General features: G+C 38.3%; 3 protein-coding genes across 5 annotated transcripts in view; 1 reads left to right on the top strand and 2 right to left on the bottom strand.

Annotated features, from left to right (window-relative positions):
* The window catches only part of LOC6611790 (neurogenic protein mastermind), a 63,223-nt gene extending 48,706 nt beyond the window's left edge, over positions 1-14,517 (bottom strand). For all 3 annotated transcript variants that reach the window (XM_002036277.2, XM_032727657.1, XM_032727656.1), the window contains exons 1-2: positions 14,168-14,517; positions 254-452 (exon numbers count right to left, since the gene is read on the bottom strand). In XM_002036277.2, coding sequence (XP_002036313.1) covers positions 254-282 — 29 coding nt within the window. In that variant the 5' untranslated portion in view covers positions 283-452; positions 14,168-14,517. The remainder of the gene's footprint in view (positions 1-253; positions 453-14,167) is intronic.
* Positions 14,518-24,806: 10,289 nt separating this feature from the next.
* Positions 24,807-25,857, top strand: LOC6611789 (coiled-coil domain-containing protein 43). Its single transcript, XM_002036276.2, has 3 exons — positions 24,807-25,087; positions 25,147-25,368; positions 25,454-25,857. Exons 1-3 carry the CDS (start codon positions 24,926-24,928, stop codon positions 25,694-25,696), a joined length of 627 nt encoding a protein of 208 aa, XP_002036312.1. The 5' UTR covers positions 24,807-24,925; the 3' UTR covers positions 25,697-25,857.
* A 35-nt stretch (positions 25,858-25,892) lies between these two features.
* On the bottom strand, positions 25,893-27,444 carry LOC6611788 (putative uncharacterized protein DDB_G0287265). The gene is made up of 2 exons (XM_002036275.2): positions 26,459-27,444; positions 25,893-26,260 (listed from the first exon to the last, which is right to left on the bottom strand). The coding sequence occupies exons 1-2, from the start codon at positions 26,957-26,959 to the stop codon at positions 26,048-26,050; spliced, it is 714 nt and encodes a 237-aa protein (XP_002036311.1). The 5' UTR covers positions 26,960-27,444; the 3' UTR covers positions 25,893-26,047.
* Positions 27,445-27,450: the final 6 nt, after the last annotated feature.

The following is a 27,450-nucleotide window of genomic DNA, read 5'->3' as shown; positions in this document are numbered from 1 at the left end:
AAAATACAAGAAACTTTGGGGAAATGTGTCTTAAACAATTAGAATATTTAATTTCAATTATTAAATTAATTTAAAGTAAGAGAAGATTCCTCCTTAAAGATTTCCCTTTATAATAAAGCTCTCTTAGATCTTTCCACATTCGACCGTCTCTGTTTCATCCAATTTACCTCATTAGCCATAAGGCACAAGTTCGAACCCTCCGGGATTGGGATCCCCATGCAGATACATACGTATCCCCTCCATCCAAACTTACCCTGCATTTTCGGCTGCAGCAATTGACATCTGTTGTTGGGGCTCATCTGTTAGCCGCAGCGTTAGATGTGCCCTTCGTTGTTGTTGCAGTGGTTATTGTTGTTCCTGGTGCCGCTGTTGATGATGCTGCTAATTTGTTTTGCCTTCGTTTATTTGATGTCTACACACATAAAATTCGCGCACGAAACGTAAATAAAACACTGCAAAAAGAGGGAGGGGAAAATAAAAGATAATTTTATTAACATTTTTTGTACATCTAGCTTTGTTCGGGCATTTTATAGTATTATTTCAAACAAAACGCTGGACTTGACATAAGTTGCCGCACTTGAAAGAAACACACACACAGAGAGAAAAGGGGGGACCCCGAGAAAACAAGAAAAACTGGCAAAAGCAAATGCCAGCTGGCCACTTGAAGACTCAAGTTACAAGAAACACTTAGGGCCAAGCCGAGCCGAGCCCCCTTTCTCCATCTCCATCATCGTCATCATCATCATCACCCTCCCTCCGCCTGATGATGAAAACCCCCAAAAAAAAGTGAAGAAAACCCTAGCAAAACCCAAGACATGAAATGAGTAAAAGGCGCCAAGTGTGTGTCTGTGCAAGGTGTAGGGAAAATGGGGCTACAAAAAAACGAGGGAGGTACTGAGGCCCCTTTTGTGTTGCCGAGGGCAAAGTGTAAGTTCCCTGTCTTCACCATTTCCCCCAAGCTTTTTTCGGCCAGCAAGGGTTACGGTTTAAGCCTAAATGAGGGGCTGAAGACAACGAAATTCGTTCTTCAGTTATAACAAGTATCTATTATATGTTCAATATTAAAAAACAGATAAACCAAAAATATATCTCATTACTTTTGTACTGTAACTGTTACTAACAATGTTCAAATGTATTTTTTTTAGACATTTTATATAACTATCTATCTAATCCTTTGACAAAATCCGATTTACCCCTGGCGAACTCTTTTCGTAAGCTTCTTGTAAACAAACAGAATTATTTGCTATAAGCCCATGAGCTGATATATAATCTGCAGACTCTGCGCAAATTAAAGTTTCATTTTTCAGTTGTTGCCTCTCTCTGCTCTCTGCTCGGCTATTTTGTTATTGTGTTCGTATTCTTCACTTGGCCAACGTGTCGTATACTCAACTCGCCAGCCACCACCCAAAAGAGTTTTCCACACGCATGTAGCATTCTCGGCCGGGAAATACTTATGCATGTATGCAAGTGTTCGTGGCATGAGGAGAATGCTTTATTGTATTTGCTTTTTAAACATCAACAACATTTTCTGTTGCCATACGAAGTACATGCATATGCATGTGTTGATGTATATGTATATGTATGTAAAACACGCATACACACACACGCACACACTTAGGTGGATAAAACTGCAGCAACTGCGACTGCATTGCGTTTTTCTCATTGTTTTTTCCCCCGTCGCCGTTGCCCCTTTCGGGCTCCAGAAACTTGTTTATATAATTTCCTGTACGCGTGGCACAAAAGCCAGCAGCAGCAGCATAATCTTCCCGTCTTATTCTCTCCCTATACGAGTACATATATCTCCATCAAAATCCCTCTCGCCTGCCCATTCTTTTGTCATGTATTTTTGCTGATAATAATAATGCATTTCATTGTTGTTGCTGCTGGCTTTGCTGCTCTTGTCATTGTTTATAATTGTTGCTTTGTGCGAGCCTAGCAGATGCATAGATACACATGTATCTGCTAGATACGTCAAGTGACGACTGCGAGCGCAAAAACAACTTACAGCATTTCTGATATCACTTCGTCAAGTGACGACTGCGAGCGCAAAAACAACTTACAGCATTTCTGATATCACATCTTCCAGTCCGCTTGCCGTTTGATTGATTAAAACAAGGAAGCAATATCCTTGCCTTCGTCATGTTTTTGTTGGGAATTTTCATTACTTGGGCAGTAGAATAGTACAAAACAGCAGCTATTTAGAAAATTCAATTACACAAGAAAGTGTAATTCTAAAGATTCTGAATCTAGGTTTATCAGCACCCAACTAAACTGCCATAAACCGTGTTTCCAATCGATGAACACGTTTGGCTGGAAGGGAAGTAACAGCCTTCGGACATTCGGCACTTCATTAAAGAAGGGATTCAATAAATTTTCACAAAAGCATGTTAATTGAACGCCAGAGATGTTGCCATGTTATTGATGAGCTGGGGAGCTGCGGCTTAAGTTGATTTCTGCGCTTGAAATAGTTTCAACAAGTCGCAGACGCGACAAGAGAAAGGAAAATATGACGAAGGAAAACAATTTCAGTTTGTTTACTTTATTGTCGACGCGTCGCGTTGAAATTCTTTCTGTTTGTGGACTGGACTTTATTTTTATCAGCGCAGACAAGGACACAACTGTGGAGAGCGAGCGAGAGCGAAATGTAAACAAGCAATAATGAATTTGTGATAATGGTAAATGTTCCTTTTGGCTCACTTATCTTCATTTCCTTCCCTGGCGTTCCTTCTTTTTTCCTTCTTTCCACATTTTTATTTATAGCCTTTAAATTTTTGTAAGTAAACAGTATATTTATTTGTATTTCCGCAACTGTCGGTGGAAATGTGTAAGTGATTGAGTGCAGCGTAGCAAATTAGCCGCCGCCTCGCCTTGGAAAACCAGCTTAGAACCGTGCTAAGCGCTCCAACAATGTGACAACAGAAGCCCAGAGACGCGATAACTTGGCCAAGACGATGGCGATGACAACGAGGCAACTTAATACGCGGTTATGCAACATACACACTCGCGCACACGAAAGAAGCGAATCAGTTGCACAAAGCAAACGACGACAAAGGCCCAAAGCCCCAACGGCCCAAAGGCCCCTTTACCTGAAGACCGGTTTCTTTTTTAGCCACATCGCGAGAAGAGAAGACAAGAAACTCCATTTCGCATGGCCAGGAGATTCTGCACATTTTACCGTTAACATAATGGCTAAATCACCGTTTAGAAAACCGCCAAGATGACGCTGTAGCTGCGAGGGGGTGGTTGTGGGCGGGGTTTTGGCCAAGAAAGACTCCAACTCGTGGCAAAAAAAAAGGAAGGAAAGATTTCAAAAGAATTCTCCTCGCTTCTTCGTTCTTGCCAATTTTTCTTCGTCTCTTTCAGCATTTTTTCTTCTCTGCTTCGCATTTTGCAAAAACGTAATTACAGTTGTTGGTTATATTTTTTTCCCAGACGTGCTTAGAATTAAATTAAATTAAAATTACAGTGAGTGCCAAAAGTTGGGGCAAAAGTCGATGGAGATGAGATAATTCGCAATTTCCAAAAGGTAGCTAAATCAAGATGAAATTAAAGTTTCAACTCCATCACTAATAAAAACACTTTTCCACATTTCCTGTCACGCATTTATCATTCAAACTCAAAAAACAATTGTGCAATAATTCAGTTTCTTAATTTATTATAATTGATTAACTTATGACTCTCCCCTTCTCCTAACACCACAAAAATTCCTTCTTTCCCTGCAACTCACTTCACAAATATTACGTGACACTTTTTTCAAACGTTTCCGATACCAGAACAAACAAATAAATAAACGAAAATTAAATTTATTTATATAAGTACAAACGGAAAAGACTTGTACCGTAAATCGTGCGTAAGTTATGAACTCTGCAGCTAAAAGATAAACAGATTTTCAGCACTTGATTAATTGAGTCTTTGGTTTCTCCTGGGCTTTAAGGAGCAAAAATACCATGAGCATAAAACGAGAAACGCGCAAAAACAAATTGTTTTGTTAGCTTATCGTCCTGAATAACTATTAACATTACTGTACTCGGTCGTTTGTGTGTCAGGCATTCTGGTTTTGGGCTATCCAAAACTTCTATAAAGTGCCATTTCCTTCCACGCTGTGTGTGCAAAAACAATTTTTCTCCATAATGAGGTCAGTTTTAAAATACATAAACTGATTATACGTTTTTTTTTCTTTTTTTTGCCGAGCTCGTGGCTGTGCACACAAACAGTAAAAAAAGAAAAATTCGGCGTAAAAATTATTTTATTGTCGCGTACGCAAGACGACGTACAAAAATGTGTGGCCCAAATAAGGAATACAAGTACAGCAAAAAAAAAAAAAAAGTAAAGCTAAAAGCAAAAATAACAATGACACATTAATAAAGTTAAGTAAATAGAGAAATTTACGAAAATAAAATCAACACACGATAGGCAGTCAAGGCAAATGAAATATAGGCATATACGAAAAGATTCGGATCAAGTTAAGATCAACAGAGATCATATGATGCCTACCTATGCCATTTTCATATCTACTTGTTTTGGGATAACTAGAATCGTTGGAAATTAGAAAGTTATGCGTTTTAAGTAGAGATTAACTAAAGATCTCATCCCGAAAAAACATTTTTCATCAGTTATTTGTGAATTGGGCTTATAACAACAGCCCTAAAACAAACTTCAAATGTAGTTTGGGGTGGTATGAAGTTTATCAATTTTGGGAAAGTGCTTCCGCGTGGGGAGAATTGCACAAGAAGCCACTTATGTACATATGTATATGTTGCCATGTAATGTGCCGCTATCAAATGCTGTGGGCCGTGAAGTAATGAGGAGGTTCCATAGGGGCTGGCCACATAAAACCGAACCGAAACTATCTGAATCGCAGAAACATGCTTTGCATATCGCAGGGAGAGAGCTTCGACTAGCAGTACTGTTACACCCGCCCGTGGAGTCATTTCAACAAGTGGCCAAAATCCGTATGCTCGGGTTTACGTGCCTGGAATGTATTAGCCGCAAAATGAACCATTTGAAGTCCGTTTTTAAGCGTTTTCCATAGTTGCCAGGGGACACCGCGCAGCTGTTTAAATGCCACTGATAAGCCAGCAAGACGAAAGAAAACATATACACTTGGGTATTATTTCGACGATCGACGGAAAGACACCAAATACAAATGTAGCTCGAGATTATCCTCAGCACTTGGCCAAATGTGCGTTCAAGTTAGGCAAACACAAATGTGGGAATTACCCGCCACCACCGAACTGATCAATTTAGGTTAACCCATCCAACAGCAACAATGTTGGCATAAATCAATACGGTTAAAGCCACGAAAATTCCCCTCGACTCGGTGTGGAACATTAGGTCGTATATTAGGCAAAACCGAAGCATTAATTTTCATATATTTCGTTCGGGCCTAAACTGCTTATTAGCATGCAAGCCAAATAGCTACAAGAATCATTAACCATCCAACGGACAGAACAGAAAATCCGACAAGAATAATATTTCAAGAACTTTGACGAATTTGGGCATGCTCTTTAAACTAATCGAAATACAAAAAATATTATAGATACATATGTATCTTTTCGTGTTCTTATTTAGAGTATGAAACATCAAACCCGTACAAAACTATATATAAAAACCATTGAAAATCCAGTTAGGTAATCATGCTTATGTTTTACTAAAGTGGCTTTAAATGATCAATTAACCAAATGAAACTTAGGTTCTCTATTCCCTTTGTCATCCGTCTTCCCAAGAGAAATTTGGATACGCAAAGACGAAAAGCATCATCGAAACTACTCAAGAACAAATGCCCGGAAGCGTTTCAGTTCCTTGGTGGTCAGATTTTCGGTTCGGTCCAAGTCCAGAGATAATAAAAAAAGAAGGAAAGAACAAAACGGAGCGAGATTCTACTGCTGTGCGTTTTGTTTTCAATCATTTCATTAATCACTTGGTCCAGAGAATCTGGACAAGAGTTTTTTGTTCTTTTGCGAGGCTGCTGTTTATATCGCTGCCTTCTGCTTCATTTGTGCCCCGAAACGTGTTAATGTCAAATTTGTGTAATTAATCAAATCAAACGAGAGGAGGGAGCGCGGGATTGCGATTCACCTAGGAGCTGTCTGCTAATTTTCCATTACTCATTTTCCTTTTGGGCACTTTGCTTCCTGTTTCGCTGGCTTGCCAATTGAAATGTTTTTCTTTTTTTCAAATTGGCTAGTTGCTCTCACTGACAAAATGTCAACGATTGTGTTGACATTAGCTGCTGGTTTAAAAATTAGTCTCGGTCGTTAAAATTGAAAATTGAAGCAAAACCGAAGTGTTGATATTTATACATATGCACGTTTTTCTCATTTTTGTTTTTCCTTTTAGTAGGCACACAGTTTTCCTACTTATCTCTAGGTGTCAAGCATTTTCCCTGTCCTGAATACGCTTGAAATCTTCATTTGTCAGCGACATTTTTATAGGTTTTCCCTCAGTAAACATTGCGGGAAATTTTTATTAGTTCGCCATTAAAGTATGTTTCCCGACGTATGAGTGTGTAAATTGCCATAAACAATAATGTCGTAAAGGATCAGGAAACGTTGTTAAAGCCAGCTAACTTGTAGTCATAAAACTTAATTAGTTTGGGAAACATTTAGAAGGTAAGTCAAGCGACCATTTTACAGGAAATGACCCAGAAGTTTTAGAGTTGGTAGGAAACAGAGATAATTATAATGCATATACAGCAATAAAACACGATTAAATGTAAATATGTTGGACAAATTATTTCACAGAAATCACAGTCCTATATTTCCATATTTCTCACTAAAATTAGGAATACATTCACCATAAATTACACGGGTCTGACATCATTTAACCATTGCCATTCTTTGAAAACGTAAATAACTCACTTTTCAAGCAAGTAACACACAAAAACAGCAAGCCCTCGATAAAAGAGCCATCTCCAACTAAACGTCAAGATGGGACACCAAACAAAAAGTAAATTTATGAAGTAAGCAAGAAACACAAAAAAAAAAATACTCAGCAATCGAATAAAATTTACATAAAAGCTAAATAAATAACAGACAGGTCCACCACAAAGAGCAGCTAAGTAGGCATTTGTTTATAGACTGCAGATGTCTCTATTAAAGATACAATCAATTTCACAACAACTAAAGCGGAAAGCTCAGGTCAGTGAGAAAATATGAAAATATATCGGAGGAAATTTCAGATTGCCAATATTGTGATACTAATCAGGCAATCGAATTGCGGTCTATATATATATCTCTTCATATTCGTATATATCTTCACATTGTTTACACTTGGATGCAAATTAGTTTTGTGCCCGAAATGGCGCAGAAAATTCCATGCCCAAACTGTTTTCGATTCTAGCCAGTTTCTTTCTGCATAATGCGAATGCTTTATATGTATATATACTATATATACTATGTACATATTCAAGATATATATGCACACAAACGAATCCGAATCCATTCGCAATGGCTGCATAAGTGTGGACTTATTTTATGGAGCACTCGACTTAAACTGAACCACGTCGCCAGTTCTCAAAAACGTTGGATGGTCATCAAAATAAAAAGTAACAAATTCTTTTTCTACTTCAGTTGCGCGATGACGCACAGAAATATTTATTCGCGCACAGATACTTTTCGCTTGGCGATCTGCTCTATATTTTTTGTAAGGCATAGTTGTATGCAAATAAGCGAAAAAAAAAAACACTATTTACCAAAAATAAATGGGTTAAAGCGTTTTTAAATGTGCATGTTTTAAAACTCAATGAGTAAAGTCTGGTTTTAATAATAAAGTTTGCAAGTTTCATCTGCGAGGTATTTACAATTTGATAGTCACTTTTTTCAGTGCTTATTGCGCGTTATACATTTTTAATTGAATATCACTTTGGCACGCGGAATTCCAGGCCAAAATTTGATTGAAATCGTGGGCCAGAAGAAAAAGTAAATAAATGAATCGAGCTACCACTCAATCAAACAGGTGTTGTGCTGCCCTACCTTTATTGTTCTATTTCTGGACATTGCTGAATTTAATTACACATCTCAGTCTCAGTGCTCAAAGCGGATTAGTAGGGCGTATACAACGTCCTGTATTCCGATTATATCGAAATGAAATGACGCGAAATAGAATAAAATACGCACCATTAATTGCATACTTTGAGGCGCCATTACATGGACACTCGTCAAAATCAATAAATTGAACTCAAGTCATGTGTAAAACTGATTTGTCTGCAGAAAACATGATTCTTGGTATTTCACAACCTTACTTCAGCTAAAGTGAGCTGAAGCTTATGAGTAATCGTTAGTTGCCGAAACATAAATAAACTAAATTTCAGTCATTTATGCTTAAAAAGAGATATCTATAAATAACTATCTATAAATAAGCACATTTTTGCAATATAAATGTGTAATGACTCCAAAAACTATAACACGTCTAGAGAGAAATGTTTCAAAAATCCATATACAACACTTGAAGAACTGCTCTCAACTTACAGGATACCAATAAAACCCAGCTCTTCAGGTTCCTTGTGCCACAACCGAAAATAATTCGATGCCAAGGAGAGGAAAAGACAAACCGGCTCACTTCCAACAGCTGCAAACCCATCACAATCAAAAAATCATTCCGAAAATGTGTGTTTTTATTTTCGCATATGCCAAAAAGAGGCAAAAACAAGACGAGGAGCCAGCAAACGAGTCGTCGTCTAATAATTTGTAAAGAGGCTGCAGATCTGGAGAACTGGAGAACCGAAACCCGGCGTCTCTCATTGTCTCGGGATTCAAATTATTGTGTGTGTGTAGTGGGGCTTCCTCGGCATTATTTTCATTTTTTTTTTCGACTGTCAGATTTGAATACACAGCGGCGCAGCGCAGACATAAATCTTGTTTTGATTTATATATTTGTATAACTTGGTGAGATGTGTCGCATTGAAGAGAGCAGCCCATAGTTTTCAATTAAAAGCCATCCTAGCTGTGAGCGAAAGAGACGAAGGATCAAGAATCTTCATTCTGCGGGAAGAATCTCCTGCGTTTTTTCGGATGGTACTGCCTTTTTTTTTTTGGTACGTTTCGTCGTTTTTTCGTTGATGACCTTGAAAAGCTTTATCTAAAAATCGAGTGCAATCAACTTTATAAACACTCACACACACAGGCTCGCTGGCGTTTCCCCTACATTTCACACACACACACACACACACGTAGGGGGCTTTGAGAAGCGAGCGTTATAACGCGTTAGGTAAAGTCTTGGAGCTCGTTCGCTCTCGCTCTTTGGCTCTCTGGAGACCGCGAGCATGGGCTAACCGCACATAATAATTATTCTAGATCCCCAGGTTCCCAAAGTATCTGCGAGTGTGCGAGAGTATCTGGGCAAAAGGTGGTCGCTCCGATGGTCAAACGCCGCTCTTGTTTTCACGCTTTATGGCATCTTTTTGGTTTCGGTTTCGGTTTCTTTTTGTGTTGGTAATAATAGAGTTTTGGTTCAAAGCCTTTGGCCAAGCAACCCAAAATTGCTATGTGTGTGGATTTTCGATTGGGGGTTAGGCAACAGGTAGGTAGGCTGATGGGTGAGAAGTTAAATGTACTCTTTTCGGGGGCTTCCTATCTTCCTATTCCAATGCAGTTAAAACCGGAACTCGAACCCTTAGAAATAAAAAGCATGACTCATATCTTGTCTTCGGCAATTTAAGCTTACAAATATATATATTGGGGAATCCAAATTTGAATATCGATAAATAAATTTATATTTAATGGACTTTTTACAAAATCACGATATCTTATAGCTATAGCTTAAGCTCTTCTGGCATTGTTGTTACTTAAAAGTTAGCAAACTCTTCAAACTAATGCGCAGTTATCTTGGCTTACAAGGGACCCCGTTTCGGTATATGCTTTCGAATCCGTGACTCATACTTCCTAATCAGTCGAAGCTATAGTTTATAGGCACCACTTTTTGTACTTCCCACTACCCTCCTTCCTGTTGGCCCATTCAATCACTCCGAAATCAACTAATACCCATAAAACAAACCAGAAAAATACTTTGACAAAACAAATATTTGGCATATATAATGGGCATTCCTGAGTCGTTTTCAAATGTTGTTGTTTTTTTTTCGTCTTTTGGATGCTTGCATTAGCCGCACACACATACACAACACAAAACACAACACACACGCAGGTTCGAACTGAATGCCTACCAACGATTTTTTACGCCCAGCCAACGAACCTATGACATCAACATTATTTCGGCCAAAAAAGCCAGCTGAAAATTATTTATTTCGTATATTCAAATTTCAACAGAGCAATGTGCAAGTAACGAGTGGTCAGAGGGGCTTCCGGGGGGACCAAGGAGCTCTTTCTCGACTAAAATCCGAGATTGTCTCAAGCTTTTCCATGCCATTTAAACGACGTTGATTGCTCAATTCGCCAGAAAACCAGATGAGCTAATCGCCGGCTGGGTTACTCTGACTCCGACTTTCGACTACTGGGCCAACTTTGACTTTAGATTTTTAATTAAGATAATTATAGTTGGTCTCGAGCAAGTGATGCGCGATCTGGTTGGGAAAAAGAGTGCAGACCTCAATGAATGGTTGGATACCCGAAATGAGTTGAAACATTTGTTGTCCCAAATGTCAGTCCGTCAAATATTTGTGGGTCGAGGAAGCTCGTTTCTTTTTTGCCTATAGATAAACACAGACGTCAATTAGTTAATATGCTTTTAAAAAAAAAGGAACCGCAGAGCGGTATTTCGCTGTATTTCATTTCGACTGTGACTAAGCCAACCAAGCACATGACAAGAAAAGAAAACTCAGATAGAGACCATAATGATCACACGTTTCTTTCGGTCAAGTACAGTATGGCTCAATAAACTGCAATTTAATGGGGCTTATTTTATTTAATTTTTTTGTTGTTTGCGTTCGCCGGTTAACCTATTATACAACAACTACAGGGGCCAGCGACGGTGCACAGAAAAATGAGTATCAATTCAACAAATTCGCTTGAAGAAGCACTCACACACAGATACGCAAATACCAACACACTGAGAAGCGGAGAACAATATATGGCATACATAATATTAAAGAAATCGCACCCAAAAACCAAATTGGCATAAACTACGCCGAAAATAAATTGAAATCTAAAAATGAAATTCAAATGCGGCAAACGCCCCAAAGAGGAGCAGTCCGCAAAGCAACACAACAAACAAATCAAAATAAGGCACACAAAAAAGCGCTGACAAAATCAAAAAAAAAACCCAACAATGTGGATAAGTGGATGTGTGGAGGAAATAGAGAACCACATATCAAAATATCCAACAATGTCAATCGCACTAACATGCTAAGAAAACTGCCAAAGACTTTTGTGAATTCCAATCGAAAATCATATACAATTTAAAGTGTATTTGTTGTTAGGTTTTGCATGAGAAAATTGTTAATCTTTCGTTTGATTGTGATTTCTTGAGATTGAACTATTATCACGCCTTATTTTGTTAGTTTTATTGAGTAGTTATTTTAAACTTAAATTGTATTACCAAATACATTTTTGTTCCATGCGTACACAACTGTAATGAGTTTAAAACAGAAAAATTTCAAGATGGCAACAATTTCTTAACTATTATTTAAATAGCAGTTAAGAGATCTTCAGCACATTTGCGCACAACTTCAAAAAGAAATTAAAATTATAGCAAAACTCGTGCAGCGGTACGGTCAGATACAGAAAAAAATTACAAAAAAAATACGGACAAAATAAGGCATTCAGAAACCAGTTTTACCTGGAAAGAAACAAAAATTGGTCTGATATTGTACGTAAGCAGTAATTGAAGTTAACGTAATTATAAACGTAGTCCCGGCCAACAAGAATCATGTGCAGCACATACAAAACAACAAAAAACAGATACAAAAAGAATAAAAAAGAAGTTGAACAAAAAAATGTCTTATATTCACGACGAAGATTTCGAGTGAAGCGAACGAATGGTCAAGCTTAATTTCCCAATTAACATGGAAAACATCAAAGGGACAAATTCATTTACGCTTCACAGGAACTTTGGCGCGAGGAAAACACAAGTATGTCCAAAAAACGTGCGACTTTTTCCCACAGAAAAAAAAGTCCGAAAATTTGAGATATTCCAGGATATGATAGTTATGTCCAGTAATTACTGTTTTGAGATATAAAGAGCACTAAAAATAATAATACATTGTAGAAAATATATGTTTTTGTTTAAGATTTGCATTAATTTTTATTAATTTCTTTAAATTTTGATAGGTTCAACATAAAATAAAGCACATTCAAAACTGATCCCAATTAAGACTTAACCTTATTCCTGCCCGCTCTCTAATCTCTATAATTTGACCACAAATAAATTAGTCGATGATTATTTGGCAGGTTTCAAATTACAACAATCCATTTGAAGGTAATCAAGATTGCATTTGCCCAACCACACCATGTCAAAAAAATCTATTTCCTCTCCGTAGTCTATTAGAATTGGTCAAACTTCTGTCTAGGTTTTTTCGTCCGCACTACTGATTGCCCATTTCTCTCTCGGTTTCTCCGATTCTCGCAGTTTGGCTGTCTCTGTGGGCATTGGGCTGTCTTATCAGCCGTTTTCAGTTTTCAAAACAAAGTCCATTTCCATTGTTGGTTGGTCACTGCTCGTGTGTGTTTCGCGACACTACTGTACAGTAGAGACATCGTTTAAAATGCCATTATCTAATCGCCGCTTTACTGCCAGTGTTTCTATCTGTGTGTGTGTGGGGGGTTCTTTGCTGGTTTTTGTGAGCGGTGGGGGCATCGGCGATAAGCCTAAGCGCAGCAATTTTAGTTAGTTTCTTCCTTTTTTTTTATTGAATTATGAGCGGCGAAGATTAGGTTGAAGGGCGCCCAAAAATCAAATACAAAAAACCAAAAGAAACACAGCGAACGAATCTAAAACTATGAAATAATGTGGCATGTTTGAGGTGTTTTCAGTTCTTTTTCTAATTTTGAGTAGAGCCGCCAAACAGGAAAACTGGTTTAACCAGTCTAAAAAAAAAAAAAAAACAAAACAAAAACACCAAATTGCCGACAGCCAGTTAATAGCTAAACTCAAAAACACCAAGTCTAGCAACAATAAACTAATTAAATCAAACCAAAATACGTCGCAAAATGTTCTAAGAGCTCGCTTCTCTCGCATGTAAGAGAGTTATTAGGTAAAAATAGGTGAGGATTTTCATTGACGGTATAAATAAAATGTTCTCAAAATAAATATTTCAATATCATATGCAAAACTTGGCGTTGATAAAGAAGAAAAATAAAACAGCCGACACGCGCTCGCTCGCTTGACAAATGTATCTGTGAGATACGTAGCGCTGAAAAAGAGAACCCGAGTTAAGAACCAAGAACGCAACGGAGAATAAAATAAACCTTTTCGATTCGTGTGAGCCGATTTTCAGTCGGTTTTCTCAGCTCCCCGGTGATAGCGATATAAGTTTCTTTTGGGCTTAGGTTCGGTTTTGGTTTGCGTTTGGGCACTGAGTTTGGGGTTTGTTTGCCGCCGAGAGATCGGATCGCACCGAACGAGAATGAATGACAAACACCGAGGCAGTTTACAATGTTTGCTCGTGTATTAGCAAAAGAATTCTAACTGAACCGAGCAGCGCGACTCGACTCACGTTTTCTTATGTAACAGCCTGCACTTCCACACTTCTGTACAGAACTGCGACTATTATTTCCATTGGCGATCTACCGTTGGAACCAGAGTTCTGATAAGTGTTCTTGCAAAAGACGATTCATGACGAAATGTTGGGAAACTGAAATGGACAAATGGCTACCTTTCCAAAGAATTAATCGCAGTTGCTGAGTCAGCGGAGAACCAAGAAAATCTTTCAGATAATGACACGCTTACGGTTTGATTATGATTTCGTTATTAGTCTTTTAAAAGCTATGAAAGCTTTGAATTTCAAATCAAATGCGTTTCTTAGATGAATGTACTCAAGGAAATATAACCAATCTACATATAATGCGAAGTTAGGATTAAAATAATATCTAATTTGCAAAAATTATCTTATAGGGTCTTCGTTGTCTTAATCCAATAGGGTTTTAAACCTTATTTATATTTGTATTTCAGACTTTACAATTGGGTTCGCTGTCAGAAGCTAAGAAATGTCGCTTCCCACACATATTGCTACATTTCTAAAATAAATCTTTAAGATAGGGTCAAAATTAGTTAATACCTTTCAGTTGATAATTTACGTTGATCAAACCTTGCTCGTTGACTTCAATCCAATAGATAACAATCTACAATAAATGCGTTAATCCATGTTTGTTTAGTTTTTTAGGCGGCCTTATACGTGTTAATTATTGAATATATAATTTGATTTTGCACATTGATTTGCACTTCTTTGTGTATTATACTTTATATTGAGTCGATAACTGTAAATCGCTTTTTGTTTTATCTTCACATTATTATTTACTCTGTATACAACTCGCAAAGTGAAACCGTTGTGTGTATAAATATATCTTTAAATCGATTTGGTTTTTATCTTTTTTTTATGTATTTTTTCTTTTTCTTTAATATTTTTTTTTTTCAATGACTTCTCCAAGGCTAGCTTGAATTTATTTATGGTTTTTATTTGTATTTATTTTGCACAAAATATATACACCAAGATCTCAGGTAAATCATATAGTATTTTGTCAGAGAAACTGCTTGGGGGACGAGAAGAATGTAAAACTATTAATATTGTGTGTGCTTTTTCAACTATTTTTTGACAGTGGTGGGGGGAATTTCGTTTTTTTGAATTTTGAATTTTCCAAAAAGTGGGCAATTAAGATTCACACTGAGCGAAACGCAGTGGAAACGAAACAAAATATAAATAATGATACGCAAGCGAAAAGCGACAAAATTATGAAACCCGAAAGCGGCAAAGCGACACGAGAGAGCCCAGTAGAAGAGAGCGAGCGCGAAAGAGAGTTCGAGGAACGTTTGGGCAATGGAACGCCACACAAAAATTCCGCAACGAAACGAAGAAATTTTCTTCAAAACCCTAATTGTTAAAAAAATATACGGGAGAGCCTAAGCTGATTATTAGATTTCTGCTGTTTTGGTCTTGGATAATTGTCGTGTGTCTGAAGGATACTTTTTTGTTTTTGCAATGGGAGCGACGGATAAGACACGCACTCACACACACGGACGCACACGTAAACACACACGCGCACTTTGCATTGCTTTTTTCTTCTTTCTTTTTGGGCTGTGCCAACTCTTCCCCTGCGTTTCGGTGCCTTTTCTACGCACTTTTCTACGGCTACAACTTTTGAGTTGATCTTTATTCTTTGTGAAACGTAAGTTTAAAGGTAAATAAAGTCGGGACAGACACGCACGGCGAACGGAGAGAGAGAGAGAGACACGTCGACAGTAGACAAAACGAACTGTAGCGAACAGTGAACCTCACCAAACGAAATACAAACTCGAACTGAAATGCATCTCACCGATACGCACATCCATATCCACCAGCTGTGTGACGTGCCTAGCCCTCTCTTCGATTGGCTCTTATCGCTCTCTTCGCCCTCTCTTTGCGCTGTGTCAAGTGTCAAGATGGGAGACCGTGGATTCGCACTGTTGCCGGCCCATTCTCTCTGCCGACGGGGAGCGGCCCCACTAGAACGGGACGGCTAGTTGCGCCTTCGGCCCTGGCCGCGCTCTTTGGCGCTCTTTCAACTGCCGGCATTTTCGCTTGGGCTTCCCAACACACACAAAACACAAAAACAAAATCAAAAGTAACTTTGACTTTTAATGGCGGATTGTCGAAATCACACCACAACCGATCCCAGTTTTGGAATTTTTTTAAAAAACGTTTCTGTCTCAAAATTCATAAGTGCTAAATTTCGTAAAAACATATAATAATGTCAGTTTTATATATAATTCATAATAGAATAAAACTTTCATTATACGACTTTAAATAATTGAACTTGTTTATTACACAAGTAACAAAACAGTAATTTATTTCTTAACTGTTTTATTTAAGATTTAATAATTGTTATTCAGTATCAAAATAATGTGTGGATACATAAGTATATATACAAACTAACAACTATAGCTATTTAAATTTAATGATTTGTTTTAATACTTAACGAAATTTAGTGTGAATCTTTTCTATATATTATATTTCAAAATTTGGTGCTAAAAACTATCTTTAAATTATTCATTTTTAACAAGACTGTTACTTTGCTATTACAAAAATTTTTAACCACCTACAACTTCTATAAAATTCGTATAAAAAATTGATTTTTTAGCAACACAACAAACCCATTTTGATGACGAAACACATGTTGTGTTTGGGGCTCACCGCAAAGAAGAGACAAAAAGTAGCGAAGAGCGGCGATTTTGGACTCTCAGTTGTAGCTTTGTAGCCGGCGCAAAACGCAAAACAAAATTAAGCACAAAAATAAACAGAAAAAGATGGCAAAGCTTGTCGCCTTCAATTTCAATAGCAGCCAGTGCTAGAGAGCTGTTCCTACACAAATACCTATATAGATAGCTCTGCGACTGCCGACCACGTATATCTGCACGAACGAGCTTATATATATTGCAGATACTTAGCTACTTCTACGGCTCTTTTACGGATTTCTTCTGCCTAGTTTTACTCAAAAATTGGTTTTTATTTCCTAAATTTGAACAAAGTATACAAATCCTGACCATAAAATATATTTCATTTGTAATTCCTAATCTTGCCAAGTAAAACCCATCATAAGATCATTTATTTCAAAGTAGATATGTATGTATTTGGAAATATTAGTTAATTTAACAAATTGTATTAAAGTCTATGAGCTTTTAAATTTTCTGTACATTAATTTCTTTTACATATGTACATAAATACGTTTCTTGATTAAAATATTAACAAGTGATATATTGACATTTTCGCATTTATATTTACCATACCCATCCGTGTCTTGTAAAACTTCTATTCCGTAAATATCTTTGAGATTCAGATCTCTGAAGTGTGTAAACTTTTTAAATAATATTTTTAAGTGAATAGAACGCTGCCAAAACCGAGCAGAAAATGGAGCTAACTGCCCTTGCCAATGACATCATTAGATACTTTTTTTGGCATTCCCTAGCTTCAAAGTTCTAGAAATGAAGCTATAAGCCGAGAAAATGGCAAGCGAGTTTCAGATTTTGCCCTCTGGAAAAAACCCTTGCAAAGCTTGTGCCCGTTAACTCTTTTTGTCAACACTTGAGGTTTTCCTGGGATTTTTCCGAGCCGTAATTATGCATGACAATTGTACGTTTTGTGTTTGCTGGTACCTCCTAATGTTGTTTAATAATAATTTTATACACATAATGGCCAACAATATCAACCATTGCCAAACTGTCAGCAACATGAAGAGCTACTATAATTGCTGACTCTTTAAAAACTTTATAGTTGCCATTTTCTTTATGTCTAAGTTGGCTTTTTTATTCTGTTAATGTGGCCAACAATTAGATACAAAATGACTCAAAACAATAATGGAGTGCAGAAAGGTGTGTGTTTAGTTTTCCTCAAGCTTTCGTAGATCTTAGCCCTGATCTAAACATTTACCTGATTCGACTCCAGTATAAAATGACCAGAAAAAAGAGCAGCTAAAAAAGTGAATTTGAAAAAAGCAATTAAAAAGCCGCAAATTGTTGGAGCGCCGGAGAAGGCAAACTCTAAAAATAAAAATCAAAACCAGTAGTTGCTAACGTGACGCCATAAATTTCCCCCCATTTGAACCCCCCTCGCAGACCCACAACATCAGTTGGCCACGATAAACCAGCAAAAAAAATTAAAATCAAAGCCGGGAACCCAAAAAACGAAGGCGTTTTGGCCAAACTTCATGCGAAAATGATTGTGTTTCTATTTTTTGATTGTTTGTTTGCCAGGGCCTTTGCCTTGAATTTGTTTGCGGAAAGCATTGAACGGACTTTTTCATGGATATTAGATGGCAAAAATCGACACTTACAAATATGTACAATAATCAAACATGGCATTTAACTTAACTAGCAAATTATCCGTTTTAAAGTAGTGCAAACTCAACTTTTCTTAATTTTAAGTCTGCAAATGACCAATATTTCTTTTCTTCAATTGAACGTTGTTTTAATCTTGCATTTCAAATGTCAAATGTAATTATTTTATATTATAAAATTTATATTTTCGAGAGTTATATTTTGTTAATATTTTGTTCGTGCCGTTTGTTTAATATTGTGCTGTGTGCATTTCTTCTGGCTCGTATTTGCGGTGTTCGCTGCTTTTTATTTTCTTTTTTGTTTTTTGCTGGGTTTTCTCCGTGTCTGCTCTCGCAGCGAGCTTTATATTTAATATATTCATATACTATATATATTTCCTCCGGCTCTGTTTTATTTGGATTCTATTTTATGCTGATGTCCACAATTCGACAGGTGTTGCAACCGTGAAAGATAGAAAAAGCGTATTTATGTGCTTTTAATTTGTGGAGTAAAAGGGTATACTAGAAACGTATAAGCTTGCACATCTCCATCTCCTTTGCTACGTCAGAGGTATCTGATAGTCGAGGTACTCGTTATACCTATTACTATAAAAGTACTTTCATTGAGTATTAATTATTATTGAGTTTTGAGTTGATATAAGTCTGTTTGGCGAACTAGCTATATCCGACTGTCCATCCTGTCCGTATGTTTGTCCGTATGACCGTCAAGATTTCACTATTATCTTTAGATAATTAACGAGTATCTTATAGTCGAGATTATCGACTTAACCGTTTCTTCTTATATTTTCCATATATATTTTGCTGGGTTTTTGGTATCAAATTAAAAGTTTCTATATGGCAGTTACTCATTTGATGGTGTTGCAGGTTCAAGGAGCTCCACTGAAGAGCTCTTTAATTAGAGTCGAGGAAGAAATTCCCATTGCCAGCAGCAAGTGCAACAGCAGCAGCAGCAGCAACAGCAACAACTGAGCACGAGCAGCGACACGTGCTCTACATGTAAAATTGACAAGGTGACGAGGCCGATGGATAAGGCGGCTTTTGGGGGCCGATGGCAAGGAGAGGAGCAGGAGGGGCAGGGCGAAGGGTTGAGTGGCAAATTCGCACCTGAAGAGGTGAGGTGAGGTGAGGCTACTCTACGTGCTGATGTTGTTGCTCTGTCTGCATTTATGGCATTTTTTATGAATGATGCAGAGGCAACAAAACAGCAAGTGCAGCAACATTTGGCGTTGATGAAGTGCTGAAAGGCAACTGCAATGTGGAGTCCTGCCCCCTTCGGAACCCAGTTGTGTACGCTCTCTGCGCATTTGTTTATGAATTAATAAAATTTTAATTATGTTGCACAAATAATTGCTCACTTGTGCAGAAAAGCATGGATGGCTGGCAAATGAAAACCGAAAACAACACGATAGGTGTAAATAGGAAATGCCCATAACAACCGAGTCCAAAGTGCATTTGAATGAATAATTGATCAAATGCGGAATGCCACCCCTATGGAAATTGCCTTTTTTTCTCGTATCTATAAAATGTGATTATAAATTCAAAATGGATTAACAGGGCAAAATAAAAGCAGGAAAGAGAGCTTAAATTTAAGTTGGGTTGAAGAAAATCACTTATGCTAGCTACAACAAATAATAATACTAATAACTTTATTTCTATCATGTTTTTTAGCCGAATAAATAAAGTTTAAGGTTTCCGCTTATAAAAAAACCCTTTATAAACCGATTTTAGTGCTAATAAATTCTCCGAAACGAGGGCATCAAGTGACTGACTCTTGTATACAAACCAAAATAATATACATTAGCGTTCGCATAAATATCCAAACCAATCTTCTAAAATTTTCTCACACATAAGCACATAAACAGTGGGGGAAAAATGACAGAAATTATGTACAATGTCTTCAAATTACACGAGTCTTATCATTTATTAAAATTCACAGAATTTATTAAGAGAACCCCCGGGCGAGTAGCGCCAACAGCAGCAGAAAAGACCCCATAAAATAATATACATATTTAAATATATCGAATTTCCTTAAGTAAATACCAGCGAAGGCAAAGCTAAGACCCATCCTAACCGAAAGGGAGCAGAAGACCCCCAAATATTAAACTATTTGGTACCTAATGTCCGAGAGGTTAAAGACACAACAAACACAGACAACACGACACAAAAACAAAAAAAAAATATATATATATATATATCGAAAAAACACGAAAATAAGAAAGAAAAGATTCCTGGTAAAGCTCAAATCCTGTTTACTTCCTTTTGAGCTACCTAAGCAACGAGAGCCAGAAGACGAAGCCACTAAATCTTCTATGGGTAGGTTTTAGGAGCCTCTCTTTGCAGCATCTCAATCCCCGAAAAGAATGTGTGCGAATCCCAGCATTATGTACACTTCTTTCATTTTCATATATATATCGTCTCGTCGCTGATTTATTATTTACTTTATAAGATATGTTCCTGCAGCGAAATCAAGTTTGCCTTTATATTTTGATAGGGCAGCTATGAGGATATGGAATCCGGAGGGGGTGTATAAACTTTTGCTTAATTTGTGGCCGGGGATGAGAGGCTTCTATCCATTAGACGGGTGAGAGGCGGGGGATGCGGGGAAATGGCAGACGCTTCACGGAAATCTTGTTAAATTTCGCTTGATTGAATTTGCGCTTGCATTTTCTTATTTTATTTATACCGCTGGTTTTAGCATTATATGTGCGCTTGTATTTTGTCAATTTGGACCACACGCAGCAATCGGTTAGATGAATATTTGTGGGCTAGCCCATAAATTGAGATGCAAGCATTATAAAAACATATTGCTCACTAACGCTACGCTTCTCTCAATTTCTCTCAATACTTGCCATTTTAACCGCAGAATTTATGGCTAGGAAATAAAACGTAAACTAGAAGGGGAAGTGGCTAAAACAATGCGAATTATAAATGCACTTATGACAAATAAATCAAAATAATAACAAAACATATACTAATATCATTGCTGTTTCGTATATTCGAATATATAATATATTAAATAAATATAAATATTTGGTAAGCTATTTCTTTGGCTGTGTGAAAATGTCTTTCAAAAATGTACTTAAATGCATATTTAATTTTTAATATTATATTTCCATATAATAACATTATTCAGTTTGATTTCATTTAATTGCATTCACCTCTTGTGCAAATGTTGAATTAATTCATGCGAGTTCACACCATAAACCAGTAATTAATTGTTTGATTCATGGGCTACCAACCAACCATCTCCCTTGGCCAAAACCGACAAACCCGCTTGTGTGGCAGAGCATTAGCCATCAGCTAGAAGCAAAAGCGTGTTAGCATCGCTGGAGGAAAAGCTTGTGAAGATTGCAATGAAGTCGCTACCTGGGTGGAGTTTTATTGCAGGCAGCACGCCTCCCACCGCCCACGGAAAATCGCCCTGGCAGTGGCATGAAAAACCGCAGAAAATTGCTGTACATCGGGAGAAAAGCCAAGTTAAGCTAAGCTCGTGTAGATGAAACTGGCTTTTTGCACAATGAGATTTATTTATCGTGATTGTGCGCTTAATTGAAAATTGTTTGCCAGCATCTGGATGCGGAACAAGCGATTCCGAGGAGCAGGCGGTGACCACCGCCTGGGATTGTTGGGCGCAACAGGAGTCTCGCTTGTTCGCAACCTTATATATCACCATGACCCTACTGCCTAACGGTATTTTTAACACACATTTATTGACACACATTTAAGGGCTCCATTCTGCATCTCCGTCTCCCACTTTCAGTTAGTTGCCAGGATCCCAGGGATCGAACCCACACTTCCACCCATCTAGACAATTTGTCAACGACATGGCAATGATACAGCACAAGGAAAAGCGACAGCGGGAAAAACAGTAGCCCTACTGTAGCAAAATGAAAATGTCAGCGGCAGCGGCAGCAGCAGTAGCAACAACAACAACGTGCCCCAATCCATCGAAATAGTTAAGTGGATACGAGAGGGCACAGTGAATGGAATCCATCAACCGCCCATGGTGATCCCCCCCAACCGCCATGGTATCCAACTGGCAGCCCCAGCCGACGAAACCTTTCCAATCACATTACTGAGTGCCAGGCGATGTCCTCCGGGGCAAATGGACTGGGTTCGGAAACCCAGGGAGCTACTTAGCATCCCCACTGGAAGAGCCGAACCCTTCAGGACACGAAAATCAAATGGAATGTAACAGATAGATTCCTTAAGATAACAGGAGGCCTTTATCACAGCTCTATAGCTTGGAAAGATATTTTAATGAATTCTCGTGAAATAAGGATATAAACTTAATGGATTTTATTTAATTTATTCTTTTAAGGAATTACAGCAAAATGAGAACAACTTCGTTTTAAATAAGTGTTAGCAACACAGATAGAAGCTGGTTAATTTATCCTTTTCAACACTTGAATAATTGTAAATATGAAATAATATCAAATTGGTATGGGATATAGAACTTTCCATCAATACATGCCTCTTTTTTCTTATAAAAATCCATAATCAGATAAATTATTCACATTTTTCCATGGCTCACCTTAATTTAAAGCGCATGTAGCAAATACTAAATTAGAAAAACAAAAAGCACGCATATGTTTTCAGTCACACAACACGGAACCAGCGGCAACTAAATAAGCAATGGTATTATAGAGATCACAGCCGCACACCCCACAAAGCACCACCCATCACCACTCCATACGGAATTAGCTCTCGCTTTCACTGTGGGTGGTCCTGGAAAATTCCACGAGCCACAAGAATGGAAAGCACTTTGCAGGATAAGCGCCCCGTGGCATCCTCGAAATCCCACCCACCCGTTGTTGAATTGATTTCGCTATGTGAAGATGTGAAGTGCAGCTTCACATATAAATTCCCTGCCAAATTGTTTTGTTTCTGCCTTTGACGTGTTGCGTTTTCCATTTGGAAAATTGATATGGAAATCAATTTAATTCATTCCCACAATTAGGGCCAAGACTTTGGCCCACTGCAGCGGCCCAAAGCAGAGCCATCGAGCAAATCTGCCATAAACCAGCGAACAAGAAATTCTTATGGGCGAGGGCGTGTCCACCACTACCAACTGGCAGTTGAAAAGAGCCGTAAAAACACAAGGAACCACCAGATGAAGAATGCGCACAGTGGGCTGAAAATTAAATAACAATGAATTCAAAAACATAACAGTAATGAGTATTTGTAAATGTTATAACAACCTATAACAACATTATAAAAGTGGCTTAAACATTTTATATATTTTTTTTGTGTTATATTTATGGTCAACCTTTATCCCACTGTGCTTTATTGCAAAATCGTAAGCAATGAAACGTGTGAATTTTATGAGCTCGCTCAAACTTAAATGGGTCTCCAATTTAATGACGAATTCTGCAGTTGGCGAAAGCGAGCGCGAATCTTACAGAACAGAGCGAGATAGATGAAGAAAAGCTGAGGTTTTATATACATTTCAGTCCGAAACATTCTTCGTTTTGCCGTGCTTTTCATTTTCCGGTTTTCACCTTTCCGCTGGAAGGAGCAAAGTGGGCGGAGGTCCTTGTGGGCGACAGGATGCCAAGAATGTGGCAGGAGCAACTCAATGTTGCAGGAGGAGCACTTCAAAAGTGCGCAAACATAAAGGTATCTCAAAATATTTCTTTGTGTGAAACTTATGACCTATGTTTGTATGTACTTTATTTGATTTTCTAATTAAGCTCATGTCGTTTTTAATAAATCATTTTTTTAGATTTATTAAAAAAAAATTCATAAAGAGAATTTGCATTATGCTTAACACAAATTATACAGTATTTTAATCCTAAGGTAATATCAATTTTTTTTAAATTTTTTTCGAAGAAAAGTATTCTTATTTCGTTATATCGTTATCAATTAGCAAGTCTTATTTTGACAATCAATTAAATAATGAAATCGCAGACCTGCCACAACTGGCATACATATCTATGTATGTACATACATACATATGTATTTTCCAATGGATATCCCTTACCTCAGGTTAACTTATCGAAGGGATTTCTCGACGACTTGTAAATCACGCACAAACATGGGGATGTATGAAATTCGTTTGTATATATTCCACTTGTTGCCAACGGCACACGCGCGATTGTGTGTGTGCGGTTTTCCTTCTTTACGACGCGACGCAACAACAAATAAACAAAAGCCGTTGGCGACGACAGCAGCGAGTGTAACAATAACAACACAACTTTGGCGACAGCGACGCAGGTGTCGCAGACGTGTGACGTTGTTGCTGCAATTTGTTATTGTTGCTTTTGCTTTCGCTGTTTTCTGCGATGTGAGTTATCAGAAAATCACCAACACACACGAACACATAGTTAACACACACACACACGAGCACACATTTACGCACAAAACCGTACAAGTATTCCAGTCACAAGAAACAAACAATTTGTTTATAAGTTTAATTGCTCTATTTGACGCCGTTAGCTGTCGTCACAAGACTTCCTGTTGTATGACAATAAGAGATGGCAGGCCAGATAGCATATCTTAAAATTCTGACAAAGTTTCAATAGCACAGCAGTTAATATTTCGTTTTCAAACAAAAAACGTAAAGAATTTTTAATCGGCAAACAACTAAAAGGTGTGCGGGTATTTACCAGCACTGCGGCAACAGCTGTTCGCTGGCAGTTAACAGTTGGCTAACAGTAGTGTTCAGGTGACAGTGTTGCCAGCAACAAGTTTTGAAAATATGAATGTGAATAAAGATTACAAAGTATAAATACCAATTAATAAGCTAGTGAATTTACCTAATATTTTAAGCTTAATATATAAAAAAATATTTTATTTCAGTAAAATAATTGTATTTCCTGTTAAACTTTCTTTTTCGATTCAGTTGGCAGTGCTACTGCAGCAGCTGTTCAGCTGTCAACGCTCACCAACACTGCGCCACATGCTCCACTAAATTTTTTGTTGCCTTTTGCGGCTGATTTGTCACTGCCCGTTTATTCCACAAGTAAAAACCCTCCACACATGATATTTAAACGAATTAGCAAGCAACCATGAGCGCCACTGATGAGTTCCAGAGCTGGCTCAACGAGCAGCTGCGCAAACTGAACACCGACGAGAACGTTTTCGGCTCGTATATCGTTGGAATTTTGGAGGGCGACGAAACCACAGATGAAAAAACCGAGGCTCTCGAGGGAATCCTCAGCGAAACAGGTGTAAGTTTTGGTTAATAATAATAAAATACTATATAAATCAAGGTCCGTGATCTTTGCAGTCCGCCAACATTGAGGAACTGGTGGCCACCATACTCCAAAAGTGGCTACAGAGCCATCCCAGCGCCGATGATCCGCCCAAAAAGGGTCTGGATATCGATGTGAATGCCCAGTTGGCCAAGTTGCTGGAGCAACAGAAGCTGCAACCCGCAGTAAACAAGGAGCGTGAATACACCGAGGAGGAGCGTCGCATCAAGCAGCAGATCCTAGCTCAATACTCCCAGGTTGCTATCCATTCTGGTTACCATTTCACCTATCTATCTGGAATAAAAGTAGGAATATCTAATGACAATACTTATCCTTTTGCAGACTGTCGTTGCCAACGAGGATGACCAGGATTCCGAGGAGGAGAGCGAGGATGACAGTGGGACCCTCACCAGGAACACCAACAAATCGGATGTCCAGGCGCTTGCCAAGGAGAAGCGGGAGCAGGCCCGAATGGACAGTGCGGCCAAAAAGCAAAAGGACAAGGAGGATCGGGAAAAGCAAAAGCAATTGCGCGAGGAAAAGAAGGAGAAACGCAAAACCGTCAAAGGCGAACGGCGTCGATAACCGTCCCCAAGCGAATATTTTTTAGACTCTTTCTATAAACAACAAAAAACTTAGCAAAGTGCATTTCGCTTATATGTTTGCATGTTTGCATTAAGCGAAGTAAACTTTGAGGAGATTTACCGAACTGTTGAATATAAATGTATTTAAATTGAAACGCCAAAGTTTTAATTTGATATTTTCAAATGTTTTTCCTTTTGATTTTCTTTTTTCTTAGTTTCTTTAATTTTCTAAATTAAATTTAAAGTGGTTTTCACATAGCTGTTGTAAGGAAATTTGTTGTTTAACGCTAACTTGGCCAACTAGTTGTAAATACTAATGAAAATGTTAGTTCCGTGTATAATAGTAGTTTTTTTAAGAATCAGCATCATTTGGCTTATCCTCCTCCGCCTCCGAAGTGTCTTCCTTGTCCGATGTCGATTTCTTATTTCGCTCTGATTGTAGTTCCACGGAGATTTTCTTAACCGCCTCCAGATCGTGCAGTTTAATGCGTCTGTTGTTGGGATCCAAGCAGTTGACTTTGACCTCTATGAAGTCGCTCGTCTGCTGATCATCCCAACTGGAATACTGCAAAGTTAAGTATATTAATAGAATTCTTATTGATAATTATATATATAACGATTGCCGCAGGAGGTATATTTTGTTGATATATAAACTGTTTTACATTGATGCAAGTAACATAAATTGACACAATCAATATACAGTTTTTGCTCATTGATATCTCATAGTTGTGACCACCATTGTCATATAAATAATCACACTCACTACAGAACTGGAGGTGAAGAGCAGCTCCTCCTCCTCGGCAGCCGACTTGACCCGCAGATACTTCTGGAGCAGATTCGTCTGTTCATCCTTGCGCCACAGACACAAGCGATTGTTCTTCAGCCAGTCGCTTTCCATAAGATCAGACTTTTTTACCAGCAAATCCAGTTGGTTTAACTTAACAAATTGCTTCTTGGGCGGCAGACTCTGTGGTCGCTTCGAAGTGCTGGCCGACGGGAAGTCAAAGTCGTCGTCGCTGGGATCGGTTTCGAGGTCATCCTCTTCGTCGGACTCCTCGTCGCTCACCTTGGCCATCCGACGCTTGGCCTTCGAGGCAGTGGCTGCCGCCGATTTCCGCTTCCTGCCGCCATCGGAGCCAGATGGCTTGGACGGACGTTTCTTGGTGGGTCGCCAGTCCTCCTCGGAGTCGGAATCGTCCGGACTGAAGTCATCCTCGTCGCTCTCCTCGAAAGTGGTGGTCACCAGTTCCGTGCGACTTCGCATCCTGACGCGAAAATTCTCTACTCCTGCTGCTCCTGGTTGAACCGACCGCTAAATCCTGCAGCGGCTGCTGCTGCTGTGGCTGCTGCGTCTCAAAGCTGACTGAAAATTTTATTGTTGACTCCGAAAAGCCCATTCCATTGCCCGCACAAGGGGGTCTCCCGGAATTATCCTTTAAGGGGTTGCAGCTCGTCCTCTCTTTCGGCTGAAGCTTTTGCGCTGGCGAGCTTTTTAGTGTTGCATCTTTTATAAGACATTTCCGAAAAGTTCTCCGAAAGCGAGCTTAATCGAAGGGAGTCCTGCGGCACATCCTCAAAGCTTTTCGCCAAATCCCAAGAAGCTCGATCTCTGCATCTGCAGACCACGTCTAAATTAGGTCAAAGCTCAGCATCGTTATGCATCTTTCCGAAATGTATTAATTTTTAATCAACAGTTGTTTTTCTGGTATTCCCAGTAATAATGCACTAATGATTTATTATCATTTCGAGATGCAA

This window comes from Drosophila sechellia, chromosome 2L, assembly GCF_004382195.2.
Source record: "Drosophila sechellia strain sech25 chromosome 2L, ASM438219v1, whole genome shotgun sequence".
NCBI classification, from domain to species: domain Eukaryota; kingdom Metazoa; phylum Arthropoda; class Insecta; order Diptera; family Drosophilidae; genus Drosophila; species Drosophila sechellia.
Note: the sequence above shows the minus strand (reverse complement) of the source record. Positions and strands in the feature narration are given on the sequence as shown.